The sequence below is a fragment of the Sebastes fasciatus genome, chromosome 22 (genome assembly GCF_043250625.1).
Source record: "Sebastes fasciatus isolate fSebFas1 chromosome 22, fSebFas1.pri, whole genome shotgun sequence".
NCBI classification, from domain to species: Eukaryota; Metazoa; Chordata; class Actinopteri; order Perciformes; family Sebastidae; genus Sebastes; species Sebastes fasciatus.
In genome coordinates, this window is record NC_133816.1 from 9,818,147 (window position 1) to 9,845,320 (window position 27,174).

At 40.5% G+C, this 27,174-nt stretch overlaps 1 protein-coding gene across 1 annotated transcript; it reads right to left on the minus strand.

The window, feature by feature from the left end:
* Positions 1-1,913: 1,913 nt before the first annotated feature.
* Positions 1,914-25,247, minus strand: LOC141760978 (uncharacterized). The gene is made up of 3 exons (XM_074624124.1): positions 24,990-25,247; positions 9,906-9,958; positions 1,914-3,834 (listed from the first exon to the last, which is right to left on the minus strand). Exons 2-3 carry the CDS (start codon positions 9,935-9,937, stop codon positions 3,066-3,068), a joined length of 801 nt encoding a protein of 266 aa, XP_074480225.1. The 5' UTR covers positions 9,938-9,958; positions 24,990-25,247; the 3' UTR covers positions 1,914-3,065.
* Positions 25,248-27,174: the final 1,927 nt, after the last annotated feature.

Below are 27,174 nucleotides of genomic sequence, written 5' to 3' on the forward strand. Positions count from 1 at the left end.
CACACACAGGCCTCAGCATGGCCTGGAGGCTGGCAGTCGATCCCATTGTGTGACATCTTGCTGTATGTGACATGAAATTGGCTCGAGTTTCATGTGGTATCGCTGTGAAGTTTGAAACTAAAGGGGATTTAGTGAAAAATAGTGAAAATAAATGAAAAATATGATGTTTTTTGAAGTAAAAACAAGTCACAACACATGTCTTTTATAAATCAATAAATTAGAAAAAGAATCTTCAAAAAGCATTCGACCCCTGCCTGAAAAACAAAGTCCGACTACAGAGAGAAGCGAGTTTCAGGCTTAAAAAAGAGCACACTGTAATTGTGAGACCCGTGGTGAGCAATTACAGTGACGAGCGAAGAGCAAGAGGGATGAAGATAGAAGGGAGTGGGTGAGATGAATAGATAAATGTCCAAAGAAAGGGCTAATTCTGGTATCGTCGGGGCTCTATTCCACCTCCTGCACTGATGGAGACACGGAGACAGACACGCTAACAGCCTCTCCTGCAGCGACGAGTTAGTCAGACAATCAGGAGATTTTTTTTCCAGTCCCGCCTGTTGTGGATGTTTCCGAGGCGCTCAGTGTGAGTCTTCCCGGTTCAAGCGAAAAGCCCTAAGGTGTTCATTAGCCGAGGCACCGGGGCCCTGGACGCTGCCTGCCGAGGCTCTGTTTGCTGCTATTGCGAGAAGCTTAAACACCGAAGTCCCACAGCGATCGCACACGTTTATGAAGAGGGAGGTAGGGAAGCGCTCGTAAACAAGCATTTGATGCCACTCAGAATCACAGAAGCTCTAAGAGGGTCCATTTGCTTTTTGACATTTTAAAGATTTAATACAAGGAAGGCCATCTCAAAACACAAAATAAAGGTGTCATCCAGCGAATTTACAGTGAACTAAAGACGTGTGCGGGATCTCTTCTAGCTTTGAAGCAAGAGCAAATGGCACACGGCTAGTATGGCAATAAGAAAAGGCACAGGAATTTATAACAGGAAAAAGGAAACAAAAGAAAGCATTAAAAACTGTGAAATTTCCCAGCAAATCCAAATTCCAATTGAGCCTCTGCAGATTAATAGATCCGCTTGCAGGGGCGTAGTAAATGTGCTTGAATTTTTCTCCTCAAATTCAACTTTGGTGAGCTGTGACCTGCAATTTTGCACCATTGACCAATAGCAAGCCACCCTGGAAGCTGACCTTTGAGGGGGCGGAGAACCAGAGTCCAAAATTGAGGAAGCTATGATAGCTTTTTAGCCAAGCCCCTAGGAAGAGCTTTGGTTGTTGATGCCAATTTTCGTAGTGGCCAAACGGCGGCACTACAACTTCCGTGTTCGACGCGTGATGCCATTGGGCCCAAAAATACTTTTTCCCATAGACTTACATTGGGAAAGACGTCTGTAACTCAGCGGATAATTTCTTTTGAGGTGAATCAACTTCCCAGTACGAACACCTAAAATAGCCATTATTTAAATCGTTAGGTCCTAAAAGTTGTGAAGACAGCGTGACGGTTGTGACCCCGTGACCGAGCCTTGTGACTGAGCGGACGCTATGGCACCTGCTCTATTGGCCAAATGGATGCGGAAGATCGCAGGAAGATCCGGGTACTTTTCATAGGAATGAACGGAGCCCCGCCTCCAACGGTTCTCTTTATACAACCATAGTGTAGCAATGATTGATATTTACAGTCTGGCTTATCACTAGCTAACTATGTTAACATATAAACTCACTGGAAAATTCACTAATTAGACCCAAAGACAAGTTTAGAGGTTAGATGGATTAAAGTATTTCAACATATTAAAAGTAGCATGTCCTCCTCCAACGTTAACTAGCTAATAGCAGTCACTATTTTTTTTCTGTATACCCGTAAAATCGACCCTGAAACACATCAGAATAAATAATTACACACAGTGCCTCACAGCTCACATTTTTTTTAAAAGTACATTCCTTTATTTTACAATACAAATATAATAAGTAGAAATGATTTGGCAGGCAAACGGTGGGTTAAAAAGGGAGTCGCAGTGAAACAAATTCAGAACTTCATTCAGCAAATGAACACACTCTTAACACTCTTTCCTTTGCACCGTCTAGCCTCGATTAGTTCATTATTATAGGCACATAAGTGAGCGGTGGGTTGAACTAATGTCCTGGGCCAGACTAGAAACAAAAAGCCTGACCTATAAAATACAAAAAAAACAACTAGTAGGGTGAATCGGTTTATTCACCAATGACTTATAGCTGGTCTTAAGCTCAAAGCTGCAGAAACTAAGTTGATATCAGTGAAATGTATAGGCGGCTATTTTCTATTTTATCCTTTGGTAACCTGCTGAAGATTTCAAATGTGCATAGATGTGCCTCTAATGTTGTGCATTGTAAAAAGAAGTCAGCGTGCATGATGATGTAAGAACAGCGTGTAAACTAATTTTTCTAAATTTCAAAGTAGATACAATATTCATTCTGACGAAATCAACGATGACACAATAAGTTATAAATAAGTGCCGCCTCCGCGTCCTCCCTCCTGCTCCAAAACAATGTCCAGTTTCTTTTCACGATAAATCAAAAAATGAGTGAAGATATTATAAATAACAACAGAAGACAAAATAAGAGACAATTATACATGAGTATAAAAAAAAAAATATGCGATGACCTTTCCTCGAGATTCCTGAAGAGATGGCAAGCTATGGCAAGGACTGTATGTTCACATGCTAGCGATTAGCATAGCGCTATGCTCCAAAACGAGGCAAATGAGATAAACGCAACATGTTGTCAAGGGCAGTATGGACGTGGCAACGCAGTGAGTGAGCACATACAGTCTTTTTAGGACTGTGGAGTGTTAAATACACTTGATTCAGTATTCACAGTCTACACATCTTTTCATTAGTGGCATTGGAAAAGTTGCGTCCTTTCGTACGGCAGACGTCGTCTTCCGTCTGCGTGACCAAAATAAAAAAATATCCAAGATTTTGAGTTCAAAAATAAACTTTTTCATTCGTTATTCAGTTATTCAGAATAAAGTTTCATGGAAGTTTTGAACAAGTCACATTCATGAGTTTTTTTTGGTGATGAGCGAGAGGTCCGTCACTCAAAGTCCTCCCCGGCGGTGGCGGCCTCCAAAGCAGCAAGAGCCTCCGCCACCATCGAGTCCGTAACGCTCTGCACCTCGTCCCTCTCGTCCTCCTCCTCCTCGTCCTTCGTCACCGAGATCCCGCTCTCGCCGGCGGAAACGTCCGGCGTCTTCGGCAGTCTGAGCTCGTCCCTGGTGTCGGCCGAGGACAGACTTGTGGTGCTGGTGTGGATCTCCACAGACAGGACGCTACCCTCGTCGCCCGTGTCGCACGGGTACTCCGGCGTCCCTCCCACGCCCTCGTCCGTCTCGTCCGCCGACAGGCTCTCGGTGCCGATCGCGCACTCGGTGATCGAGCTGTCCCACTCGATCCTCGGCGCGCCGCGCCCCTGCTCGCCATAGCCCGTCTGGTTCTCGTACTCCTCCATGCCGGGGTAAACGGGCACCTGGCTCGGCCCTTTCTCCTGCATCACCCATCTCGGCCCCAGAGCTTCCGGCTGGATGATGTACAGACCGCCGTCTTCGGCCGGCGCGCTCCCCTGTCTGTGCGGCTCTTTCGTCACCGGAGGCGCGGCGTGCAGCCTGTGGTTGACGTGGTTGTTGTCCACCTCTAGTTTCAGCGTGCTGTCGTTGGACTTGCTGTAGCCCAGGTTGTTGAAGCCCTGCTTCTGCTTGTCGAGGCCGCCGAGCTGGTCGCCGCTGGGGAGGTGGTGGGGCTGGTAGAGCGAGCTGCCTACGGAGTCCGTCTTCCTCACGTCCACCACGGAGGGGTCGTAGATGTAGCTGCGGGAGAGACGGAGAGGGTGTTACAGAGATAGAGTTACACTTCACTATTTGATTTCCTGGATCAGTCTGACTGGGCTCCAGGAGTCAAGATGTTTGCCGTGATGATCGATGAAAGCACCCTCACATACTGTACACTAACGGCAACAAGGATACTTTGGTGGCGGTGCACCTTTTCCAAATGCCACTGTTCCGTCTAAGGCATGCGCGTACTTGATGTTTACACAGACTGCATCTAGCCTTGGCCGCCGTGATGTTTGCGCCGCTCATGTGAATGTCAGATATATTATGCAGACAGTTGTAAGAAAGAGGGGAGAAAAGAGGTGTACTCAGGCCCTCTGCCTGCACTCTTCTCTCACCAAAAAAATAGACTTCTCCCTCAGATGTCTTGCACATATATGAGGGTGGTATCAATCTTCTGATCTAGCCAACTCTCACAATTAACTGCTTTAAAAGGAGCCCGCTCGGATGTTATTCAGCATAATAATAGTATTTTTTTTCGTACGGAGGAAGCTAATGACACTAGATTGTCCCTTAGGCTCGTAGAATTTGACCTGGATTTTACGTCCCCCTGCTAAATTAGCTGGTTTCCTGCTGCGAGAAGACACTCATCAGCATAAATTACAGCGAAAAAGGTCTCAGAAAATACTTTTGATTATAGAAATCGAAGGGGGGAAAAAAAGGTGACAAAAACAAAGTTGATTATGTGCCGAGTCCAAAACAACAAATGCTAATAAACACAAATAAATTCCACATTTTGTTTTTCGAGAATAATGAGCCACCTAGTTCGGCTCATTAAGATGAGTGACAAAGGGAATGCCAAGGGGGGCATTTTCAGCATTAAAAAGAGATAAATGAAAGGCGGCGCCGATACATTATGTAGCGTTGACGAATCCCTGCTCTCGTCTGCTCACTCTTCTATTGTGTAAATTACAGACCGCCATACACCCTGCCAAAGATCTGTCCTCGTAGGATGGCCGATAAAGGTCTGAGACTAATTAATGCTCATTTAAGCTTGACACCTTAATAGCCCCTTGTAGGCTGTAATGACTGTCTGATACCCGAATTTTGGAGGATTTTCTTTAAAGCACAAGACCTCGACAGGTATTAGGAGTGTTGGCAGGCGGGCTTTATTTTGTGGCCGGTGTAACAGGCTGTCAGACATCGCCCGCTGCGAGAGCCCTCGTGTTTTTCTCACCTATCTTTTCGTCCTTTCATTTGTTTTCCTCTCCGTAACCCCAGCGGAGCTCCCTCCATCTCGCACCTCGCCAGCTGCCTCCGCACAGAACCTCGTCTCCCTTTTCAGCGTCACTATAATGTAGTTGCCGCTCGCTAATCTACTATCCCTCTTGCACTTGACTTCTCCTTGATCCGAGCGCCGTCCCTCGAGCTTTTCCCATCTATCGTCTCACTCAACGCCTCCTCTCCGTCTTCACTCACTCTTTTGTGTTCGCTCTGTTTTTATCTCACCCTTTACTCCACACTGTTCAGTATTCATGTACTCCACAAGAAGAAGTCCTAAGATTTAAAACTTTCAGATATATTGATTGATTCAAAAACTGTTTTTTATATCCACCCACCTACATATTTATAGTCGCAAACACACACACACTCAGATGCTCGCCCTCTGACTTAAGCACCTCTTTCTCTCTCACCCTGCATCCTTCCCTCTGTTTCCCTTCACAGAGGAAAGCTGAGAAAATGAATGTTTTCCATTTCTCTCGCTCCTGGGCAGCGCCGCCGCTGTGCCAAGGTGAAATTTGAGGCTCGCTTTCAGAAAAGCCAGACACACACGCACACAAGTTGTTATACAAAAATAAGACCAATGATTCATAAAGCCGGACAAAAGCGAGAAATTGAAACTATGTTTTCATCAACGCTGGGAGGCCACACTTTCTTTCTCCGAGCTATTACCGAAGAGTAAACTTGTTTCTGCAATTTTCTGTTTTTGTTTATGGTGGAGACAAAATACGACAACATTTTTGAGTACATTGCGTAATAAAAGACACATTTTACACATTTTTATGTTTAAAAAATGTTGTTTCAGAGAATTTGTTTCCTGCACTCTGGTGACTTTTAAAGAATGAAAACAACAAAATAATAAGTACACTACAACGACATTTTTGTTACTTTTAATCTGACTTTTAATTCTCAGGAAAGAAAACTAAATAATTTGCCCCTCTGGCGTGAACTTGTGTGAATCTCTGGTATAAACTGGGCTAATACTCATCAGTTTTCATTCATTTTTTGCTTCTTACTTTTACTTCTTTCTCTTAGTACTCTCCATTTCCCTCTATTTCTCTCACCCACTGAAGGCTCTTTCAGACACAATGCGACACCACTGCACTCTGAAACCCATTATTACCAACGGCTTGTGCCGCGCCACTGTGCTGTGATTCTGTGATGTGCGGCGAGCGCGGCTCAAAACGCGCCACGGTGCCGCGAGCAGCTCTCCTCTGCTGGGAAAAGACATTTAGTGTAGCTCTATTGTCGTCCGGGTGGAAACAGTAGGGCTTATGGCTTATACACGCTGTACAGTCAGCGCCAGGAACAGGTTGAGATAACGAAAAGAGAAAAAAAGTATGATAAATTCTCATAAATCGGGAGAAATACGGGAGAATTGTGACCCCGGGATGAAACCCGGAGAGAGGGCAATGAAAAACGGGAGTCTCCCGAGAAATTCGGTTGTTAATTCAAGTATGATTTATGTGGTTATCAGAACTAAATCAAATCACTCGGAGCACAAAATGTCACAAAGATATAGAGAAAAAGCAGCAGCTCCCTGGTGTTTTGAGTTTCAAGAGAGTATTTTTGCATACAAGTTGATGCAGTTAAATCTGGGGAGTTCTTGCTTTTACCCTCTCCGCCGGGATTCCCTCTCTGTGGTGTTTTGTTTATGTTAAAGAGGTTTTTTTTAGGAAGCACCTCCATCCTGGAAGAAGCCGCTATTTGCATTTGTTTTAACTGCGATGGTGAACCAGATGAGATGCAGTTTACTGCAGGTTAAGTCAAACAGTGATTCAAGTTGTAGAAGATTCCTTCGACCTAATACAGCGATTAGCCGCTACTGCAGTGTGTGTGACCACAATACCAACTCACTTCTTGTGCTCCACAGAATTAAGCGGATTATATTGGTTTAAAATATACTGCAGGGTGCAGTGGTGCCTATGGATTTTATGCCACCAACCAACACCATTAGACTTGTGATGATGCACCTTATAATCTCGAGCACATTGTCCTCTTAACTGAATGGAAACGTCCACCTTGGAGTGGCAATATTCAAAATAAGAATACAAATAATGTTATCTCAGAAAAAAAAATTTTTTTGCGGTACATCACACTTTTGTTAAAATGCTCAATATTTGAGTGGGACCTCTGCATTAGCTCAGTCGGGGGGACAGGCTCTTGGTGTGGCAGTCAACACTTTTGCATTTAGATGTGTTCAAACGACACATTTTGTACGAACTGCGTTATTTGAAGCATACTGAAACCCAAAGTGTCATCATTTTAGTTTTTATGGATTTTCAATTAAATATACCTGGAAAGTTGTTGTGTTTCCTGCTGCAAAAGAATGCTGATCATTGTAATGTACAGTGAATAATAGGAGTGTGACGATATTGATTTAATGATCAACGATCCAATATATCGCTGCAAAGTGAAAATATTGATACATATCATCAAGATGCGCCTTTATTTTGAAATTCCTGCTTTATATTTATTCTTTTTTATTAAAAAGAATAGATTGTTTTTCATTTAAATGTCTGGTAGAGCTCAGTAATAAAATTGTAAAATCATATTTTAGTTGCTTTTTTGTGAGTTGATATAAATGAAACTGATTGTGTTGAATGGGCATTTGATATTGTCTCGAACGCAGGCCCCTGAATCCAATCAAATCGAATCGTGGCAGACTTTGTGATATCAGCAAATATCGTATCGTCGTCCAAAGAATCAATATAATATCGTATTGTGACCCTACACCTCTAGTAATTAAGGCCCTTTTGTGACACAAAGAGCTCATAAAATGCTTCAAAATGCATAAGTAAGGAGAAAAAAAACACAGAAATGTGTGTGTAAATAAGTGTGTCAGCCTACTGAGACCGCACTGTTGACCCAGTAACCTACAGGCCCACCCTGCCAAACCCCAAACACCACTAAGCCCAGAAATGTGACACTCCAGACAATTAGGAAGGTATGTGTGTGTGTGTGTGTGTCACAAGCATTCACGTGTGTGTCTTTGACACGGGAAAGAAAAAAAGAAAAAGTGTTGAGGGAGGGGGGGATTACGACTCTGGTATGCGAATCACAGCTTGCCCTTTCATTAATCTGCAATCAAAATCTCGTTTCCCCCGGCCCCCGTTCCATCTCCTCGCTCACCTCAAAAAGCACAATGATGTCGAGCCCTGACAACGATGCCTTGTAGGCTTTTAATGAATAGACGGCCCTGCAAAGAAATACAGTAACCAAGGGTGATGGCTATTGGCATATTGACTCACAGTTTGTGCAAAGAGCCCACGTGAGGCTGAGAGTGCAGACGTATTATAAATGGACCTCTCACTATCTGCATGAAACAAGACAAGAAATCATTATGTTGGGCAAGGAGACTTTTTGAATTGGCACCTTGGACCCGGAGATAAGGAAATCTACGGTGAGAGGTTGTTACTGAGGAGGTGGACTGGAATTTATCGTCGGCTCCGATCCAGAGCAGCTAACAATGAATTAGTGCTTAGAATATTAGTTGATTGATCAGAACGATTGTTGACTGGCAGTCTGCAGCCATGCTAGTGGCTCTGTGAGCCCAGTTGCACAAACTGACGGTAGTTTTCAAGTCATTTAGCGTGCAATAAGAACGCCGTTCTTGCTTTTGGCGTGCCATTTTGTACGCCATGTAGTCTGTATCGACTGCAATGTAAACGCAACCACGTAAATATGCTTTTCTCAGAGCTAGTGACGTAGAATAATAAATAAAAAGAGAGAGAGAGACTGCTTATGGTGGGTGGTAGGGGAGGTGGATGGGTCCAACAAACACAGGATTTTCAACCCAGACACCGGTGATCAAGACCTGTGTTTGTGTCCCAGGGTGGTGTTGAGTTATTTTGAAGTTAGTGACATGTTTTTTAGTGATTGTGACGTGTTTTCTGTACTTCTTTTAAGTTGTTTCTGTACATATTTTACTTAGTTTACGTAATTATTTTAAGTTAACCTAACCCCAACCATAATGTTTTTCCTAAACCTAATTAATTTGCTTTGTTGCCAAAACCTAAGTGAGTGGTTTTGGGCCTAAACCATAAACTGCGGCCCTTACCGTAGTTCTGTTGCGTGCCGTACAAATGACACGCAGAATGTCCTTGTAATGTCTTGTTATTTATAAACCTTCCCATGATATTGGGTTGCTCAAGACGCTATTAGTCTTTAATTTGCCTTTAGTCAAAATGTAAGGCTTTTTTTTTTTATCTCATACACGGGTTTCCTGCAGTGTTTTAAAGTGGAGGAGGACCACATCGCCTGAAATAAAGATCATCTCCAATAACATCATAAAAAAAATGAATACCTTTCTACAAAATAACCTTCAAGAAAAGGAGCAGAGGAGCTGTTTCACACAGCAAATGGCATATTTAATGAGTGGCTGCTGTTCAGGGTGTCATCTATTGACTAAACTGTTCCCTGTTAAAAGTGTTTTTTGGGGGTGTTTTTCCTTATCGGAATCGAGGGTCTAAGGATTTGTTCTCATTTTCTGACAACATACAGACTAACAATCTTCCTTTTTTGTTTTGTTATCAGTTAATTGTTTAAAGGGTCAGTTCAAAAGGACATATTACTTGTTATTTCTTCAGTAAAAAAGAAATCGATCCAATCCTCGCAAATTAAATTGCATACACCTGCACGTCTTGGGATGAACAAAAACACTTAAAATGGCCAAAACTGACCAGATACCACTAGAGGAATGTAAAAAAAAGCCGTCATTTGAGTGAACCAACTCTTTAAACCACTGAAAACAAGTGATTGTGTCCTGACAGTATTCCCTAGAAGGACCCGGAAACAAACAAACAAACAAGTAGAGGTTAATGGCTCACCTTTTTATCATCCTGCAGCATTGGCACCCCATTTGGCCAGCTGTGTCGTGGAGCTGTGAAGGGGACATTAACAAAGACATTAAACTTTAATCACACAGGCGACACTCTTCGACCAAAACAGCACAGACGAAAATCTGAAGCGACTTTAAAACTTCTTTAAAAACACGCACGTATTGTTCTTTCACCGGGTGTCATTTTCCCATCAATGTCCGAGCTCGCTCATCAAGCAAAGGTCACAGTTAGCTCCACAGCCACGGGTACAACAACACACACACAGACACACACACACACACTTTGACAGAGTCTATTGATCGGACAGTTCACCACCTCTGACATGTGAGTGGTTTTTAAAGGAGCGCTCTCTCTCAAAGATCTCTCCTCATCAGTCAAGTTTTTGCTTTGCCCTTGGTCCCGACGGTGTTTGGACACGAGGATGAAAACTCTGTCTGCCTGAAGCGCCGATAAAGATGTTATTGCCATCCATCACTGTTGTGTGTGTGTCGTAGAGTGTGTGTATCTACGTGCAGGATGGGAGTGACCTTTTCTCTCCTGGTGGTGTGTTTCTCTAGGCTTTGGCATTTCATTGCCTGGGTAAATAATTAATCACCGAGTCTTGAATGGGTTTGTCTGCGAGCGAAGGGGAAAGAGAGAGCGACAAAGATAGAGGACACAGTATCTCTTTGTGGAATAAAAGGAGGGATGTGTGCCCACGAGACAAAACAGCTTCTATTCTTAACCTTAACTCTCTGACCCTGCAGGCCTCTCCTTTACCTTTGGGTCGAATCTTTGAACAGAGAGCGCAATAAGTTTGGGTGCAGCTTCATCTCATTACAAATGATGCTTAGAATAAAAGCAAATAAGGAACTTGATTTCATTAAGTGGATAAGTCTAAGTCAAGTCTTCTTGACCACAAACCCCATGAAAATAACAAGACGAACTGTGTGTCGTCAGTCTCTTAAAACTTTCTGAAACCGGGGGCGTGACGAATAAATGAAACAAAGATGCGAAATACTCGCCTGCGAATATTATATATAATATATTTCTAGGGCTTTAATTGTGAAAGTTAAGAATGGAAGGAGTCGATCTTCTTCCTGGAAATATCTTTCTGTTTTTGCCACACACTAAATAAAGTTTTAATAGAACCGCAGATAATTAATCATAAAAGGAAATTCTTTTCTAATTTTTCTGATGTTATTCTTGCACATTCATCAGATTATGTGATAATATTTTTTCTAAGAATTAACAACCTCCTAAAAGTATACTATCTGTGACATGATCATTTGATCCTCAGATTTTTCTTCAGCATTATATATATCCTTGTGTTATTTCTGCATTCAGGGAAAAAAATATCTATTGCTGGCGGCAAATTTGGCAAATGTTTTCCCTAGTTTGAAGAACAGGGGCATTATTCTTTGATATTTATTAGTAACTTTAGGGCCACTGTTGAATATCGATCTAAATCTGGCCTACAGCTCTGATTCGGTATGAGGTATGAGGTGAAGATATATCAGGCTTTGGCAACGCAGTCAATACTTGTTAGTACTAAGATAAATTCATTGTTGATTTTGGTCTTTTGGTAGGATTTGTTAACAATAAGAAAAAATTAGAGCTGTCGATCGATTCAAATATTTAATCGCAAATTAATCGCAATTTTTTTTTAGCAGTTCAAAATGCACCTTAAAGGGAGATTTGCAAAGCATTTAATACTCTTATCAACATGGGAGTGGGGAAAATACACTTTCTTTATGTAAATGTATTCAAATGAAATCAATTAACAACATAAAATAATGGGTACCCATAGAATCCGTTTTCAGGTCAAGGGACCCCTTTGAAAATGGCGATGCACGTTTTTCATCGCCAAAATGTAGCATAAGTTTGGAGCGTTATATAACCTAGTAACAAGCTAGTATGACACAGTTGGTACCAATGGATTCCTTAAGTTTTCTAGTTTCACATGATATCAGTATCTTCACTCTAGAGTTTAAAACTGAGCCCGCTACAACCTAGAAATAGCAAGTTGCGTTAATATGTCAAAGAAATTAGTGGCGTTAAAACAAATCTGCGTTATTATCGCGTTAACTTTGACAGCCCTAAGAAAAATATGATATACCTCCAGATGAAAACAATGTGCCACAGCTCCTGTAATCATTAGTTTTCTTCTGCATTTGTATCCATTAATCCTACAAATGTTCAAGATGCAGTATAAGGCCAGGCAACTATGATGTAACAGGCTTTAGTTACGCAGTGGGACTTCATACATCTTCATGCAATCTCCTGGAGGGAACGAGCTGAGAGGTCCAGGTGGGCTCTGCTCGGGGAACTGATAAGAAAAATGCATGTGGGACCAACAAATACCCCTTGATGTATAGTCTTCCTCATACTAAAGATGGCCTGTTGGGTTATATAATATCACCTTACAAGGCTATCAATCCAATACTGGAAACAGGAGGAACATCATGATCATGTCACATTTTTTTTACATGGCTGTATTATTTGTGCAAAAGCATCAAAGCATGACTTTGCAATCCCAAGGCGTCCAATTATCCCCCCTACAGGTCTGCTGCTGTGCACCGCGATATAAAAAGAGCCTGAGGTGGGTGTGTGCAGTCGCCGAGGATGCAGACAAAGTCAGCTCGGACACAGAACAACCCTCTCGTCTTGAGTGTCCTCTATTCTCCTTCACAGAAACTATCTCTTGTGATTTGAGGTGAACTAGACTGTAACGATCCCCAGCTCTCCATTTTTCACCGAGACCTCCAACACATTCACAGCTACTTCTGAAAAAAGCCAAGAGGGTGTACCACGACAAGTGCAATTCAGAGCGTGCGGTGGGTTCGACAGGCTGTGCTTTAAATAGAGGACCCTGTTTTTACACACTGTTGCACCGGCGAGCAACCGCCCCGGCTGAAGTGTCCCTTATCTTCCAGGAGGGGGCCGAGAGAGGAGGTAATTTCCCAGCGGGCATCGGGAACTATCGCATTAATGGAGCACCAGTATTAGTCCCGGAAGAAGTCACTATCAGCTGACTTTTACAATTACTAGTCACATTCAAGCAGGTCAAGCAGCCTCAACTCTCATCTTCTGATCGCTCATTCTGATTTCTTCCTCCACCGCCACCAGCGTCTTCCTCCTCCTCCTCCTGTTTTCTTGTTGAGCGGTGGCATTTCTTGCCTTGTGCATTATGTATATTCCATATATCCGTCATATTCTGCTCTCTATACCCTCGGGGGTGTTTTAATGTGCTTGCAGGCTGCTTGGATTTGTCTAGGGAGCATCCTTCTACTCTGCCAAATACAACAGCATTATCTATTTGTTGAAATGAATGGCCCTAAACTCTGTGACATAACTATCTCCGACTGCATTGTTGAATTAATTATGAGTATAAATAAGTTTGCTTCCTTCCCGGCACTGTGTTTTCACTACAGATAAAAAGCTCTGTGACAGTACATGGATTATTGTGTGTTGTGACAGGGAGGTAAGCAATTAAGCAACTTCAAGTGACTCACTCCACATTTTCTTAATCAAATTATATAGACACGTTTAAATCAAAATAAATTTAATTAGAATTTCATTACTGAACTATTGTCTACATTATGCACGGATAAAACCAGATTATCCTAACTGCCGACACATGGTGCATGGTGGTTGCTGTCTAAGTTTGTTTTCTTTTTTGACTGTAGCTGTAGAGGCTACGACAGCGTATTAGGGCCATTGTAGGTAAGATTGTAGGGGGTAATATTCTGAGAAAAAACATGGAAAATGAAAGATTAAAGTAGTAAAAATATTACAAATTTGCGAGATTATAAAGTCATAATTCCGAGAAAATAACATGGATATTTTCTGAGATTAAAGTGGCAAATTTACGAGGAAAAAAAAAAGAATTGTGGGATTATAAAGTCATACATTCACGAGAAAAAACTTGGATGTTCTCCGAGATTAAAGTGGTTGATTTACAAGAAAATAAATCAAAACTTTGCGAAATTATTAAATCTTAAATTTACGAGAAGAAAACACCGATATTCTCTGACATTAAAGTCATACATTTACGAGAATAAAATTTGGGATATTCTCTGAGAATAAAGTGGCAAATTTACAAGAAAAAAAAACTGTGAGATTATATAAAGTCATAAATGTGTGAGAAAAAAACCTCAGATATAAAACCACTTCAAAGAAATAACATTGAATAAACCAACAACAGTCAAAGAAAAACTGGCACAAGATGATCCTAGATTTCCAAGCATATTTACCCCTGAAGTCAATCTCATGTCTTTCCCTGAGGTTGCGTGTAATAAAACTGAACACAACAATGGATCAGTTAATTTTGTGGCAGCAATGTGATGAATAGACTAATTATACATGTAAAACATCCTCTTTCTTCCTCTTATGTAAGTCTGTCAACTCCCTGGAGTTCAAAGTTTATGTAACTTTTTATTCACTGCTGCATTTTTACTCGGCTTTTGGCTGCTGTACTGTTTTATCATTACGTAATTCAATGTTTTTGTTTCTTTCTTTCCACCGGAAATGTGTTCAGGCTGACTTCTACCATCTAGTGAGGACACGCCATCAGACAGGCTGACTGATGGTTGGCTGACCCGGTCGGAAAAAGCTGGTTTGCATCGGCGTGGAGTTGGGTTGCAAATTTGCAAGGCAAAAGCTTGTCTCTGCGTTGCCCGTGTGCTGACAATGTGATTGCAGTGTTATCTGCCTTGGGCTAACCATTCTGCTGCTGGTCAGCAGAAACAAGCTCACAGTCAGAGGGGAACTAGTCCCGCAGGGCACAGATGACATCTTAGCTAACAACTTCCAAGCAACGAGGGGCCCATGAGTAACTAGTTACATCACTATCCTGATAGAACTAAGTGGCATTAGCATTAAAAAGTCAAAGACAACTCCCAAGGAGTCTGCTTAAAGAGAAATGACAAGACAAACATGACTAACAAGGCGGGCTGATCCGGTTCCAGTGTGTCTACATGCAGCTGTCATCTTTGCCACACTGTGTGTGCAGAGCAAATAGCTATAGATACACAGAGAGAAGTGGAAAAACCAGTGAGGTGTGTTTTAGGATTAATCTGTGGTATTAAAGGAACAGGGTGTAGCATTTTCGGGGGATTTGTTGTCAGAAATGGAATATATTATTCATAACTATGTTTTCATTAGTGTATAATCACCTGAAAACAAGAATTGTTGTGTTTTCGTTAGCTTAGCCCTTCATATCTTCACAGAGTCCACCATGTTTCTACAGTAGCCCAGAACGGACAAACCAAACACTGGCTCTCGAAAGAGCCCTTCGTGTTTTTACGTTACCAGAAGGCCACCATAGTTCTCCGACACGCTTGTGAAACTGCGATAACGTGAGCCGCAGAGTGCAAAAACCATGGTACCGCCAGTTGCGTCTGACTTCCGCTGCTCCTAAAGTAGTGTTATTATGGTAACAGGACGGCCTCTGAGCGAGGCAAACGGCGTTACCACGGTTTTACACTCAGCGACTCACGTTACTGCAGTCTTGGAAAGGAAGGAGTGAGCGGAGGGGTACTCAGTTGGTTGCAATCTGCAACCACACCACTAGATGCCACCAAATCCTACACAATGTACCTTTAAAGATGCTATTAATAATATTGATAACATTCAGCCACTACATGGCTCATTCTCCCTCACCCGTTCCATTGCATTTACTTCACAACAAGTCGTTGCCAGCCATCAATCTCAGTCATTTATCTGTTTTTTCCACACTAACTGACAACCCAGAGATACCAGGTGATACCAACGTTGTTTTACTATTGGCTCACAAGCCTTGTTAGAATTAGAAACCCAACGTCAGATATCATCCACAGAGATAAACAAAACATTAATTTTGGACCCGCCAACATTTTTTAAATGATAAATTCACAATCATATAAAATATTTGTCTGCATAAAAATGTTATCAATAACACCTTTAAGACCCAACCCGACTGGATGCAACTGCTTCTGCCAAATTTGAGACTTGAACCTGACTCGAGATCCAAAGCTATGGTCTTGCTTCATTTCAGTAAAGAGCTGCAGCTAAAAAATGATTTTCATTATCAATTAATATGCTGATTATTTTCTTGATTAACCAATTCATTGTTTAGTCTAGTATTAACTAGATGAAATAGAGAAAGATACCCATAACAATTTCACAAAGCCCAAGATGACGTCTTTAAGTTGCTTTGCAGTCCTAATCTAAACATATTCAGCATAGTAAGACAAAGAAAAACAAGTAAATCCTCACAATTTAGGGTGTGGAACAAGAGAGTCTTTGACATTTCTGTTTGAAAAATTACATAATTAATAACAGTAATACATTTTATTTCTATAGTGCTTTAAAAGGTACTCAAAGCACTTTAAAAAAGACGAGTAAGAGAAACAGTAAAAGCAATAACAGTGGGGGGGCTAATGGATAAACCGATTAAAAGTGAATTTAAATAGGTGGGTTTTGATGTTTGAGGTGTCGGGGTATAGTAATGAGGCTTTACAGTAACCAACAGTATCTGACTCACATTCATTCCACAACATCCAAATGACCAATCATGTTGTTCCCCTGGAGACTTTCCAAAGTCATGATGAGATCAAGGATTCAATCTGTGCATCAAATGACTATAATCCATTCATATATTGGCCATTGTTGGCCGGCAATAACAGTCGCTCTATCTGCTCCCTGTGCCATTCAATATATTAGATATTGCTCCTGTTTTTTATGATAGGGAAGATCGGAGGACGATTACTGAAGGGGAGAGATATTTCAGCGCTGGCAGCTTGGCCGAGCTCCCGTCTTTTTTTTTTTCCAGAGATTTCTCCGGAGGAAATTGAAACGTTTCATCTTGGGGAAACAGGTGCAATAAAAGTGAGATTGCTGTAGTGTCCCCTAAAAGTGGACTGGATTGAAATCCGGGGAATACCCGAGGAACTGGCAGTCGGAGACAGTTTTGAACAATTGCTGCGGGTGGTAAATTTCATCAGGAAAGATAAGGCTTGAAATAATTCTTCCTCTGGAAAGTGTCCAGTTGAAATTACCTGTTAAGAGTTATTGTGTAGTGGAGGAGTAGTTATTTTCATAATAACACTAATAAGGGTTTCATATATTGTACAACAACTGACAATGTGACTCCTGGGCTGGGGTTCGATAGCATTTTAGCTCCCCACTTTAGTTTTTGTACAGATTAAACAAACAAGATATAAGGTGTTAGTTTGTGAGCTTCAGGAGAGCTTGTAGGAAGATGTTTTTACCTTTGGACAGAGCTAGGCTGAGCTAAATCCAGGCTGTAGCTTCATATTTAGCTGACAGATATGAACCAGGTATCAATCTTCCCATCGAACTCTTTGCAAATAAGCGTATTGATGTCAATCACATTCCTGCCAATGGTTTCACACCATCTACAGGTGGTGGTAATATGCCAAGAGACGCTGCAATGTGCCAACAAACATGGATGTAAACAAAAGGATATGATTTAGTAAAAAAACACTTAGGGGTCGGGAATCACCAGAGGCCCCACGATACGATATTATCACGATACTTAAGTCTTATGATATGATTGCGAACATGACATTCCTTAGGTTTTCTAGTTTCATATGATACCAGTAACTTCGCTCTAGCTTTAACCCTGAGCCCTACAACCCCTGAAAGTCTGAATAGCGGCCGTCGGATTAGTAAGTGGTTAATAGTTTATATAATATAAGATTGATACTTGACGACCCTGTATAGATACAATATTGCCTGGCAATACCGCAATACTATGCTTTATCGATTTTCTTCCCCCCACCCCTAGAAACACTGAACTTTTGTTTGCTTACAAGAAAAGACACTGCACCTTTAAACGTGGAAAAAATACAAATAAATAGGCGTTTAGTGATTTGATCTCCGGCCTCTCATACCAACCTCAAAACACAAAAACACACTATCGCTTCCTTGAGATATAGTCTTCCTTCAGTGTCGCATATCTGATACCAGTTGTTTTTGTCGTGCCCTTGGAAGACTGAAATCTATCCACAACCTTTTCTGTATAACTGTGGGTTTCAGTTGCTGGTCTAAACACTGCAAATACCAACACTATCAAACTACACACAGGTAGACGAGGTTCAGAGACAAAAACAGAGAGCTTGATAAACATTAGAGGCTTGCTAATAGATCAATTTTCTCTTATCTGCTGACAGTAATTGAATGCATGTTCGGAGAGCTGCTGCCTGAGGTGTAGATATGAATATTTCTCTGGAAGGTCTCTGGTGAACTTTTCAACAAAGGAGACGAGTCTTTCACGGACTAGACCACAGCTCGGTCACCTGATAGATCTGTTCTGCTTATGTAAGCTGTGTGTTACATTATAAAGTCATAATTTATAGCTCGACACTCGGTCAGAGTGTGCGTGTTGGTTGTTTGGTGTGTGCGAAGGGACAGTGAGAAGGGAGATCGTGTTCATGTGGGAGGGGTGTGGTGATGGAAAAGCAGGCTAACTGGTCCGATATCCATCTGACTGTCTGTTGTTTATTTGTTCTTTATCTTTTGCTATATCTACGGTGTGTTTCGTCACATCTGCCAGGACAATGTAGAAAGAAATATGGCAGGAATTTACAACAGATGTGAATGTCAAAGAAGAACTGGGAGGAATTTTTTGTTTTTTGCAGAAGATGAATCGATTAGTCATTCAAAAGAAATTAATGTGCAACTATTTGGATATTAAATATAATCACTTTAAGTTGTTTATTAGGCAAAAGTGCCAAATAGTCACTGGTTCCAGCTTCTCACTGTAAACTGAATATTTTTGTGTTTTGGATTGTAAACAAGCCATTTAAAGACATCGTTTTGTACTCTGGGAAATTGTAACAGGCCTTTTTTGAAATTTTATAGACAAAATGATTAGTCTATTAACGGGGAAAATAATCTGCAGATTAGTCAGTAGTGAAAATAATTATTAGTTGCAGCTCCAGACTGATCAACCACTGTGTTTTTTTAGTTTTGTTTGTCTACACGGCAAGGAAATGTGTCACAGTTTGTCTAAACTACACTGCATTTTTCAGTCGTCCGTCTCATGCTTGTCTGACAGAATGTATGCGCTCCTATTTCAATCAATACAGCCGTCTATACACTCAGACTGAGTTACGGCTTGTGCTTTACTCATGCTTTACACATGTAGCCGTGGCCCAAAGCAATTTCCTTATGTGTGTTGGCCTCCAGCGCTGTCAAAATACGGGTGACTTACAACAAGTAGTGCACCTGAACGCATCCTGTGTAGATATAGACACAAGACTAAAGCTGCTGTTCTAGCTAAACTGCTGCTTTTGCTACGCAGCATGTGCATACATTGTGTGTCACAACCCTAACTCCTTCTCAGCCAATCCGCAGCATGACGGGTCTCAGGATGAAATACATGAGGCCAGGCAGGACTCTCCTGTTTGGCAGTTTCAGGATGTGTGTGAAAAACAAGCAAACACTGTCATTTTATCACCTGATCCAATAAGCTGCTCAGAAAGACATGCAGAGGAGGAAGATATTTCTCGCAGCTGCTGATTGTAACATATTATAACAAGACTTAAAGTCATTTTTATGCAAAACTGGCAAAAAAAGTCACTGGTTCAAGCTTTTTAATGGGAATATTTGGTAGTTTTCTGTGACAAATAACTGAATGCTTTTGGGTTTTGGACTGTTGGTCGGAGAAAACGAGCAGTTTGATAATGTAACCATACTCTGGTGCATTGTGATGGTCAATTTTCTCACAATTTTTTCAACATTTTATTGATCAAACAATTAATTAAAGGTCCAGCGTGTAGGATCTGGCGGTATCTAGCGGTGAGGTGAGGAGATTGCAACCAACTGAAGCCTCTCCCGTGTGCCAAGCGTGTTGGAGAGCTACGGTTGCCGACGCAATAACGCGAATGTGCCTCTCTAGAGCCATTTGGAGCAGAGCCGGTGCGTAGAGTATTTGGGTGTGTACGTGGGAAGTGAGTGCTGAAGCAAGAGAGAGAAAGCGGCGACGGGAGCGAGCAATATTATCGACTCCGGCCCAAGCAGGAAAAGTTAACATTGATTGGTTTGTCCGTTCTGGGCTACTGTAGAAACATAGCGGTGCAACATGGCAGACTCCGTTGAAGAAGACGCGCTCCGTATGTAGTTATAAACGACTCATTCTAAGGTAACAAAGGTTATTTTCAGGTGATTATACACTAAAGAAAACATACCTATTAATATCATATTAAATTTCTGCCGATAGATCCCCCTAAATGTTACACACTGCTCCTTAAAGAGAATAATCAGCATATTAATGGATATTGAAAACAATCTTTTGTTGCATCCCTAATGACATACATTGAAAAGCAAATGGTACGGAGGAAAAAATAACATTTTGGAATAGTGATTCCAACCAATTAGTGATCAGGATCAGCCAATTCTAATGACAGTAAATCAGTAATCAATACCAGCTCTAAAACCCGTGATTATGGCATAAGTATTGCTAACAATCTGTATGAAATGCTGAATTACCTTTCAGTTTATCAATATCTAAAATGCACTTCCTTGGTTGGTTAAACAGATCTTTATTTACTGAGATGCATCAATTAATTCTTAATGTCATCTGAATTACAAATAATAATTCTTCATTTAATCTCAACATGCAGCCTTGTTCTTTCCTCCAGGTGCTAAATTAAACCTGATCAGCCACCAATTCCACTTTATCGAGCCGAAACTGGTTTTTATCTCACATATGTGCTCATGAACGTAAAGTAAAAATGGAAAACAAAGCATTCATTGACAGTATTTCCTTGTAGTCACCAGCGTGACCCGCTGCTGAATTTCTCTGCTGAAAGAGAAGTGCAGCATTCGATAAGGCGGTCAATTTAGGCCTCTTATCTGCTCCGAGGCTTTTAAAATCCAGCTGAAATGTCAATACACGATTTTAAAGTCTGTGTAATGACAAGAAAACGGCGCTGTCTCAACCGCTGCTTTATCCAGGCTTTTAATAACCTGCATGTACAGTAGATGAGATAACCTTCCACACCTGATAACGCTTCCCATAAAAGTGCTCGAGCTATTCATCAGAGTGACGTGTAACTTTTCTCAATCGCGGCTCGCACAAGGAAACGCCGTCAAGTATCTGTTATTAAACAGAAGGAAAGGAAATCAATTCAGAATAAGACTTTTTTGATTTGAGTGTTGGACACGTGCGCTTGACGAGCTGACCTTGAGCTGTCTGATTTGAATAAGCCGGGTGTGATTAGGCAAGTGTATCCAATGGGGAGTTGTCATGGCGACCAATTTATATAAAGTTAGCCATCCTTTTAGGATCGATCTACAGTTACTTCAAGTTTCTTCTTACACACGCAGTTGCTGTTTTTGGAGGTCAATCAAGTGACACGATATTGATCAGCCGGTCCAAAAATAATCTGAAAAATACCTCCTCTGATTTCAGATGATATCATGAAGCTACGTGTGTGATCGTGTGTGTAATATGATGGTTTCCAGACGGCCTTGGGCAGCAGTCTGATGAAAACAAGTCCTGTCTTCTCTCTATTACCCAGCAGCCCACACTTATCAATAGCACTCCCCTCCTCTCTCTCTCACACTGCAAACAGACCTGCTGCTGTTTTCCCCCCCGTGAATCCTCCTGACACAGGAGCTCTAAATTGTACTTTAAGCGAGTAAACAAGCCTGCGAAGAGCCGCAGAAGAGTGCACTTTTAAATGATATGGAGTCAGCAATTTAGTGGGAAATATAAAACGGAGGCTAAAACAACATCTTCAGGCTGATTCTTTAACATCCAAACAACCATTATGTAAACAAAAATCTGTTTTTTGGGGTTTTTTTTAAGGATGATTTACATATCTTATCCAGGTTTGTTACTTGTAATAATGACAGGTATTTACAAGCATAGACTGTAGATAAGAAATTGACAAAGTCACTGTGAGTCACAAATTGGTTTTTGGACTGTTGTTTTGAAGCCTCGAGTTTAGCATTTTGGCCGTCGCCATCTTGGTTCTTTTTTGCAACCAGATGTGACACAAGAGGGTGAAGCTAAGTACAACCGAATGCTGACATTTTTAAGCAACCAAAATATTACAATTAACTTTCATGAAAACACACTGCAAAAAGGGTTAAAGTCGTAAAAACGAAAATGTGGACAACACCATGGTAAAGACCTGTCAATCACAACGTAGCCACGCCCTAAAACATCCCCTGCTTTATGGTCTATTTGACTCTAAATGGGACCATAATTTACTAAATGAACATCATGCTGTATTGAAGACTTGAAATTAGCGATTGAGACCATAAACTCATGTTTACAATGTTTACTGAGGTAATAAATCAAGTGAGAAATAGGATAATTTTCTCATAGACTTCTATACAACCAGACTTCTTTTTTCAACCAGAGGAGTCGCCCCCTGCTGGCTGTTAGAAATAATGCAAGTTTAAGGCTCTTCAGCATCGGCTTCACTTTTCAGACCCGGAGTTGCCCACTGTTTACATGTCAAAAAAGTTAGATAGAATATAATAAATCATATAGTTTCCTTTCTATTACACAACAACACATCCTTCACTTTAAAAAAATAACACTATCTGTACAACAACAGCAGCACTGAGCTCTATACTCATGTTTACATCCTGTTTCAGGTCGAGTCATCCTGCAGGAGCAGCCCTGGTGCAAAGCAAACTAGCCATTCGGCAAATATTATTTGCATACACTTTTAATGGCTTGTTTTGTGTAATAGGCGGTCACATGGGTGGAGTCCGCGAATAAAGGCGAATTAAATGGGTTTAGCAAACCGCAGCTTAGCATGTTGTGTAAATCAATTGTCAGGATGTTGTAAATACAAACTGCCCGGAGCTAAAAAACACGTGAGACAAACATCATCATGAGTTTGAAGAGACTCTCGATGTATGATAGCTGCTCGTATGCAGCTGTTAACATTATGTTCAAGAGTGTTGTAAATGACAGACAGGGTATGTTTGGGCTCAGGCATAAGGTTTGTATGCCATTTTAAGTGACCCAGAGTTCAGCGTGGCTACATGTTAGATGTGCAAACAAAGCCCAAGGCCGTGCACATGAGCTCTGGCTAACTAGTTCAAGACCACTCCTCCACCTCCACCTCCACCTCTCCACTCCATCCCAACAAAGAACAAATGTCCCCAATAACAGCCCTCCATTCACTCATTAACTTCAGTGTGTTCAGGGTGGGATGGAAAGTTTCAGCTTCAGTATGTCACATTTACATTACTGTGTGCAACATACTGAAAGATAACGAGGGGCAGTCTTTAGTTTTGTTTTTACACAGGTATACATAGTATATTTGGCAACTATTCTGGTGATTGGTTATTCGTTTAAGCAAAAGCGGCTAAACATTTGCAAGTACCAGCTTTATACATGTGAGGATGTTTCTTTTTTTTAGTTTTATATTATTGTAATTTGAGTATCTTTGGGTTTCTCGAGTGTAAGTCGTACAAACGTTGGCTATGGGAAATTATAACAGGCATTTTTCACACTTTACAGACAAAACAATGAACTAACTGATCTATGAAGGAAGATTTTGATAAAGAAATTGATCAGAATTCATATTTTCTGATTGATTGATTTGTTTATTTGAGTGTCCTGCACCATTTTGTGCCCGTATGGGCTTACAAGACACTGGACAACAACAACAACCAAGATGGCCACATGACCAGCCATAACATACGGTTCAAAGAAAGAAAATGAGAAAATTACTGATTAATAACGTACACATGACGGGTATTTTACAGGCCCATTCTGTGACTCATTATTTTTTAAATTTCACTATTTAAAGGGCAATACATTTTAAAAAAAAAATAAATACCAGAATTTAATTTAAGGTAGTGAGGAAAATGTTTTAAAATAAAATTTACATAAAGTATTGGAACACTTAAATGAATGCATAAAATGTGAAAAATCCAAGTAATTAAAAACTTTACGATACCTTCTTTAGGTTTTTGATCACAATGTACTTGACAATTAAGAGGGGCGCATTGGGGGGAATCAATAATTTCTAAAAGCTGTTTATGGCCATGCCTACCTACATAAATGTATCTTTTAATTTGTTTGTGTTAATAGCCTAACTATACCCTCTTGTGCAACAGATGTACAGTCACATCTCCATTGCCAGAACAAAACCTACCATACATTAAGGCAGTTTTTTAGCTAGGCTACTCGAATATTGGCTTACAACGATCTTATCATACTTTTTGTATCTTTATTTACCGTGGCATCACTTAAACACACATACAGTGTCCTACCTTAATTTGTATTTTACAGGCCGATTCTGTGACTCATTATTTTTAAATTTCATTATTTATAGGATAACTAAAACATTTCAGGAGTTTTTATTTAAATTACTTTTTTTTTTTCTTCTTTTTCTGTAGCTGCTTGCCAATTTTGTATTGATTAGTACATTGACATTTGTGATTATATTCTTTTACTTTATTGGTGATCTATCCATTTGTAACCCCACCCTAGATAATTATGCTTAAATACCAATAAAAAATTGATCACAAAAAAAATGAAATAATTAAAAAACTTTGAGACACCTTCTTTATGCATTTGATCAAAATGTCTTTTAAAAAGGGAACTCAATATTTTCTAAATCCTGTTTGCAGCGATGCCTGCCTACACAACCTACATGTATCTATTATTAATTAGTTTGTGTTAATAGCATATGTCATTATGAGCAACAGGTGTTCAACAGGTGTACAGTCACATCTCCATTGCCAGTACTACCTTACATTAAAGGAGGTTTTGAAGCTAAACTCAAAAAATATTAAACTTTTGTTTCTTTATTTACTGTGACACTATTTCAACACACATAAAACACCCTTATAACTACCTTAACTTGTATAATATGGTACATTTATTGTAGTATTTCTTTGTTTTTCAATGCAGTCGCACCATATGGCATATGACATCACTCCTCACCTGTTCACCTGTTCACCTGTTGCTGTGCAACAACCGTCCAAGCTGTGCTAGTAAAGCTTTAATGACACATCAACAACACTTTTCACACTCTTTAAAGTTCATTTAGAGCATTAATTATCATAATAAGCGAGCCAGAAAGATAAAAGCTGTTTTCAACCTACCTGTTGCGCTTAAGCGAAGGTGTGGCACTCTGCCCTAAGGTGTCATAAATGCACGGATATAACTTCAGATGTCATTTAAGTTGTCCCTCTTCGGGTCCTTCACTGAGTAGAAATTATAAAAGTAGAGTCTCCATTGAACATGTTGATAAGACTTCCTTCTTTTGGTGTGAGTTGTTGTGGAGAAGCGTTTCCCCCCCTCGGTGACTCCACAGTCCCATGTCTCCTGTTTGAACAGTCTGATGGTTAGTTAGAGCTGGGAGACTAGTGGACCACTAACAAACTACACGCACACACAGGGAACTACAACTGCTTCCTGTCAGGACTTTCAAAATAAAAACTCATGAACCCTGACAAAATATTGATTATATGTATCCATTATAGGTTACTAAACTGAGCTTACTTAGTTGCAGTGGTGTGCGGTACATTTACTCAAGTACTGTACTTAAGTACTATTTTGAGGTACTTGTACTTTTCCATTTTATACAACTTTATACTTTTACTCCGCTATATTTCAGATGCAAATATTGTACTTTTTACTCCACTACATTTATATTAAAACTTAAATTACTAGTTACTTTGCAGATTTAGATTGTTAATAAAAAATTTAATCAGCTAATAAATGATTTTGTATTGTTATAGATAACTGTGAGATCAGTATTCAGATGAAATGAGCCCCATATTTACCAGCTGAAACATTAAAGGGACTGTTTGTAACTTCTTACACGTATAAATCAATCCGGGTTGGTGTCGCATGTGGCTACGCTGTTCAGACAAGACTCCAACACAAACTACACGGAAGCACCAAAACCGCAAAGTTATATCTGGTGAAGCTGCAGAAGAGTTAGTTTAGCTCTGAGAATATCTAGTGAAAACTGGACGTCTGTGCAGAAATAACTGCTGCAGCTCCTCCAGACCAACAGAGGTTTCCCGTGTCTTGTGAAGTGATGGGGCTCCGCAGCGAGAAACGTCATCGTCTCCGACCAAAACTCCGGTGTCTCCGTCGGTCGGGAGGATGAGGCCAACCATGTCATACTAGTTTAAATAATGTTAGAAACTTACGCAAAGTTTTGTCCAGGAAAAACTGACATGGCCATTTTCAAAGGGGTCCCTTGACCTCTGACCTCAAGATATGTGAATGAAAATGGGTTCTATGGGTATCCACGAGTCTCCCCTTTACAGACATGCCCACTTTATGATAATCACATGCAGTTTGGGGCAAGTCATAGTCAAGTCAGCACACTGACACACTGACAGCTGTTGTTGCCTGTTGGGCTTGAGATTGCCATGTTATGATTTGAGCATATTGTTTTATGCTAAATGCAGTACCTGTGAGGGTTTCTGGACAATATTTGTCATTGTTTTGTTTTAATTGATTTCCAATAATAAATATATACATACATTTGCATAAAACTGCATATTTGCCCGCTACCCTGCTGATAAGAGTATTAAATACTTGACAAATCTCCCTTTAAGGTACATTTTCAACAGATAAAAAATGTGCATTAATCGTGATTAATCATGGACAATCATGCGATCACTCACGATTTAATACTTTTGGTACTTTAAGCATTATACTTTTACTTAAATAACATTTTGAATGCAAGACACTTACTAGTAACAGAGTATTTTTACACAGTGGTATAATTGCTAGTCTCTGAGTAGGTTACTTAGTTATTATCATATAGTAAAATTTACAAATTGCTTTACAAAGGGCAAAAGAGGTTAAAAAAGTTAAAACAGGGGTCCCAAGATAAAACAAAAAGGACAAACAACTGTTCACAAATCCCATCCACACTAACACAACCATAACCTGAGAAGAGGAGCTGCTTCATTTTAAGAGATCACAAACAAAAAAGCAGCAAGCCTCAATTGATTTTAAGTTATATTAGTAAATGCCTGCCTAATAATAATTACCATCTGGGGGTCATAATTTACCCACATTAATATTTACAGAACACCATCAAGATGAGGTTTTAATATAATTGACTTCCTGTTTTGATGTGCTAAACTGTGTCTAGCTTGACTCAGCTTAACCTGACCAGCCTCCTCACAGTTGATCATATGACTTCGATGCGATTAGAGTGGAATCACCCCTTAACACTTGGTACTTACTTAACAAAACTTGGCTTCAACCCAGAACAGGAAAAAAAAAAGAAAAGTCTCTGAGTGTGAGTCTGATCCAACA

Excerpts from the sequence above, each read along its gene's own strand:
- LOC141760978 (XM_074624124.1), bottom strand. The coding sequence starts at position 9,937 with ATGGGGTGCCAATGCTGCAGGATGATAAAAAG. Across the intron at positions 3,835-9,905 it reads TGCTGCAGGATGATAAAAAG|CTACATCTACGACCCCTCCG; the intron begins GTGAGCCATTAA and ends TCTCTCCCGCAG.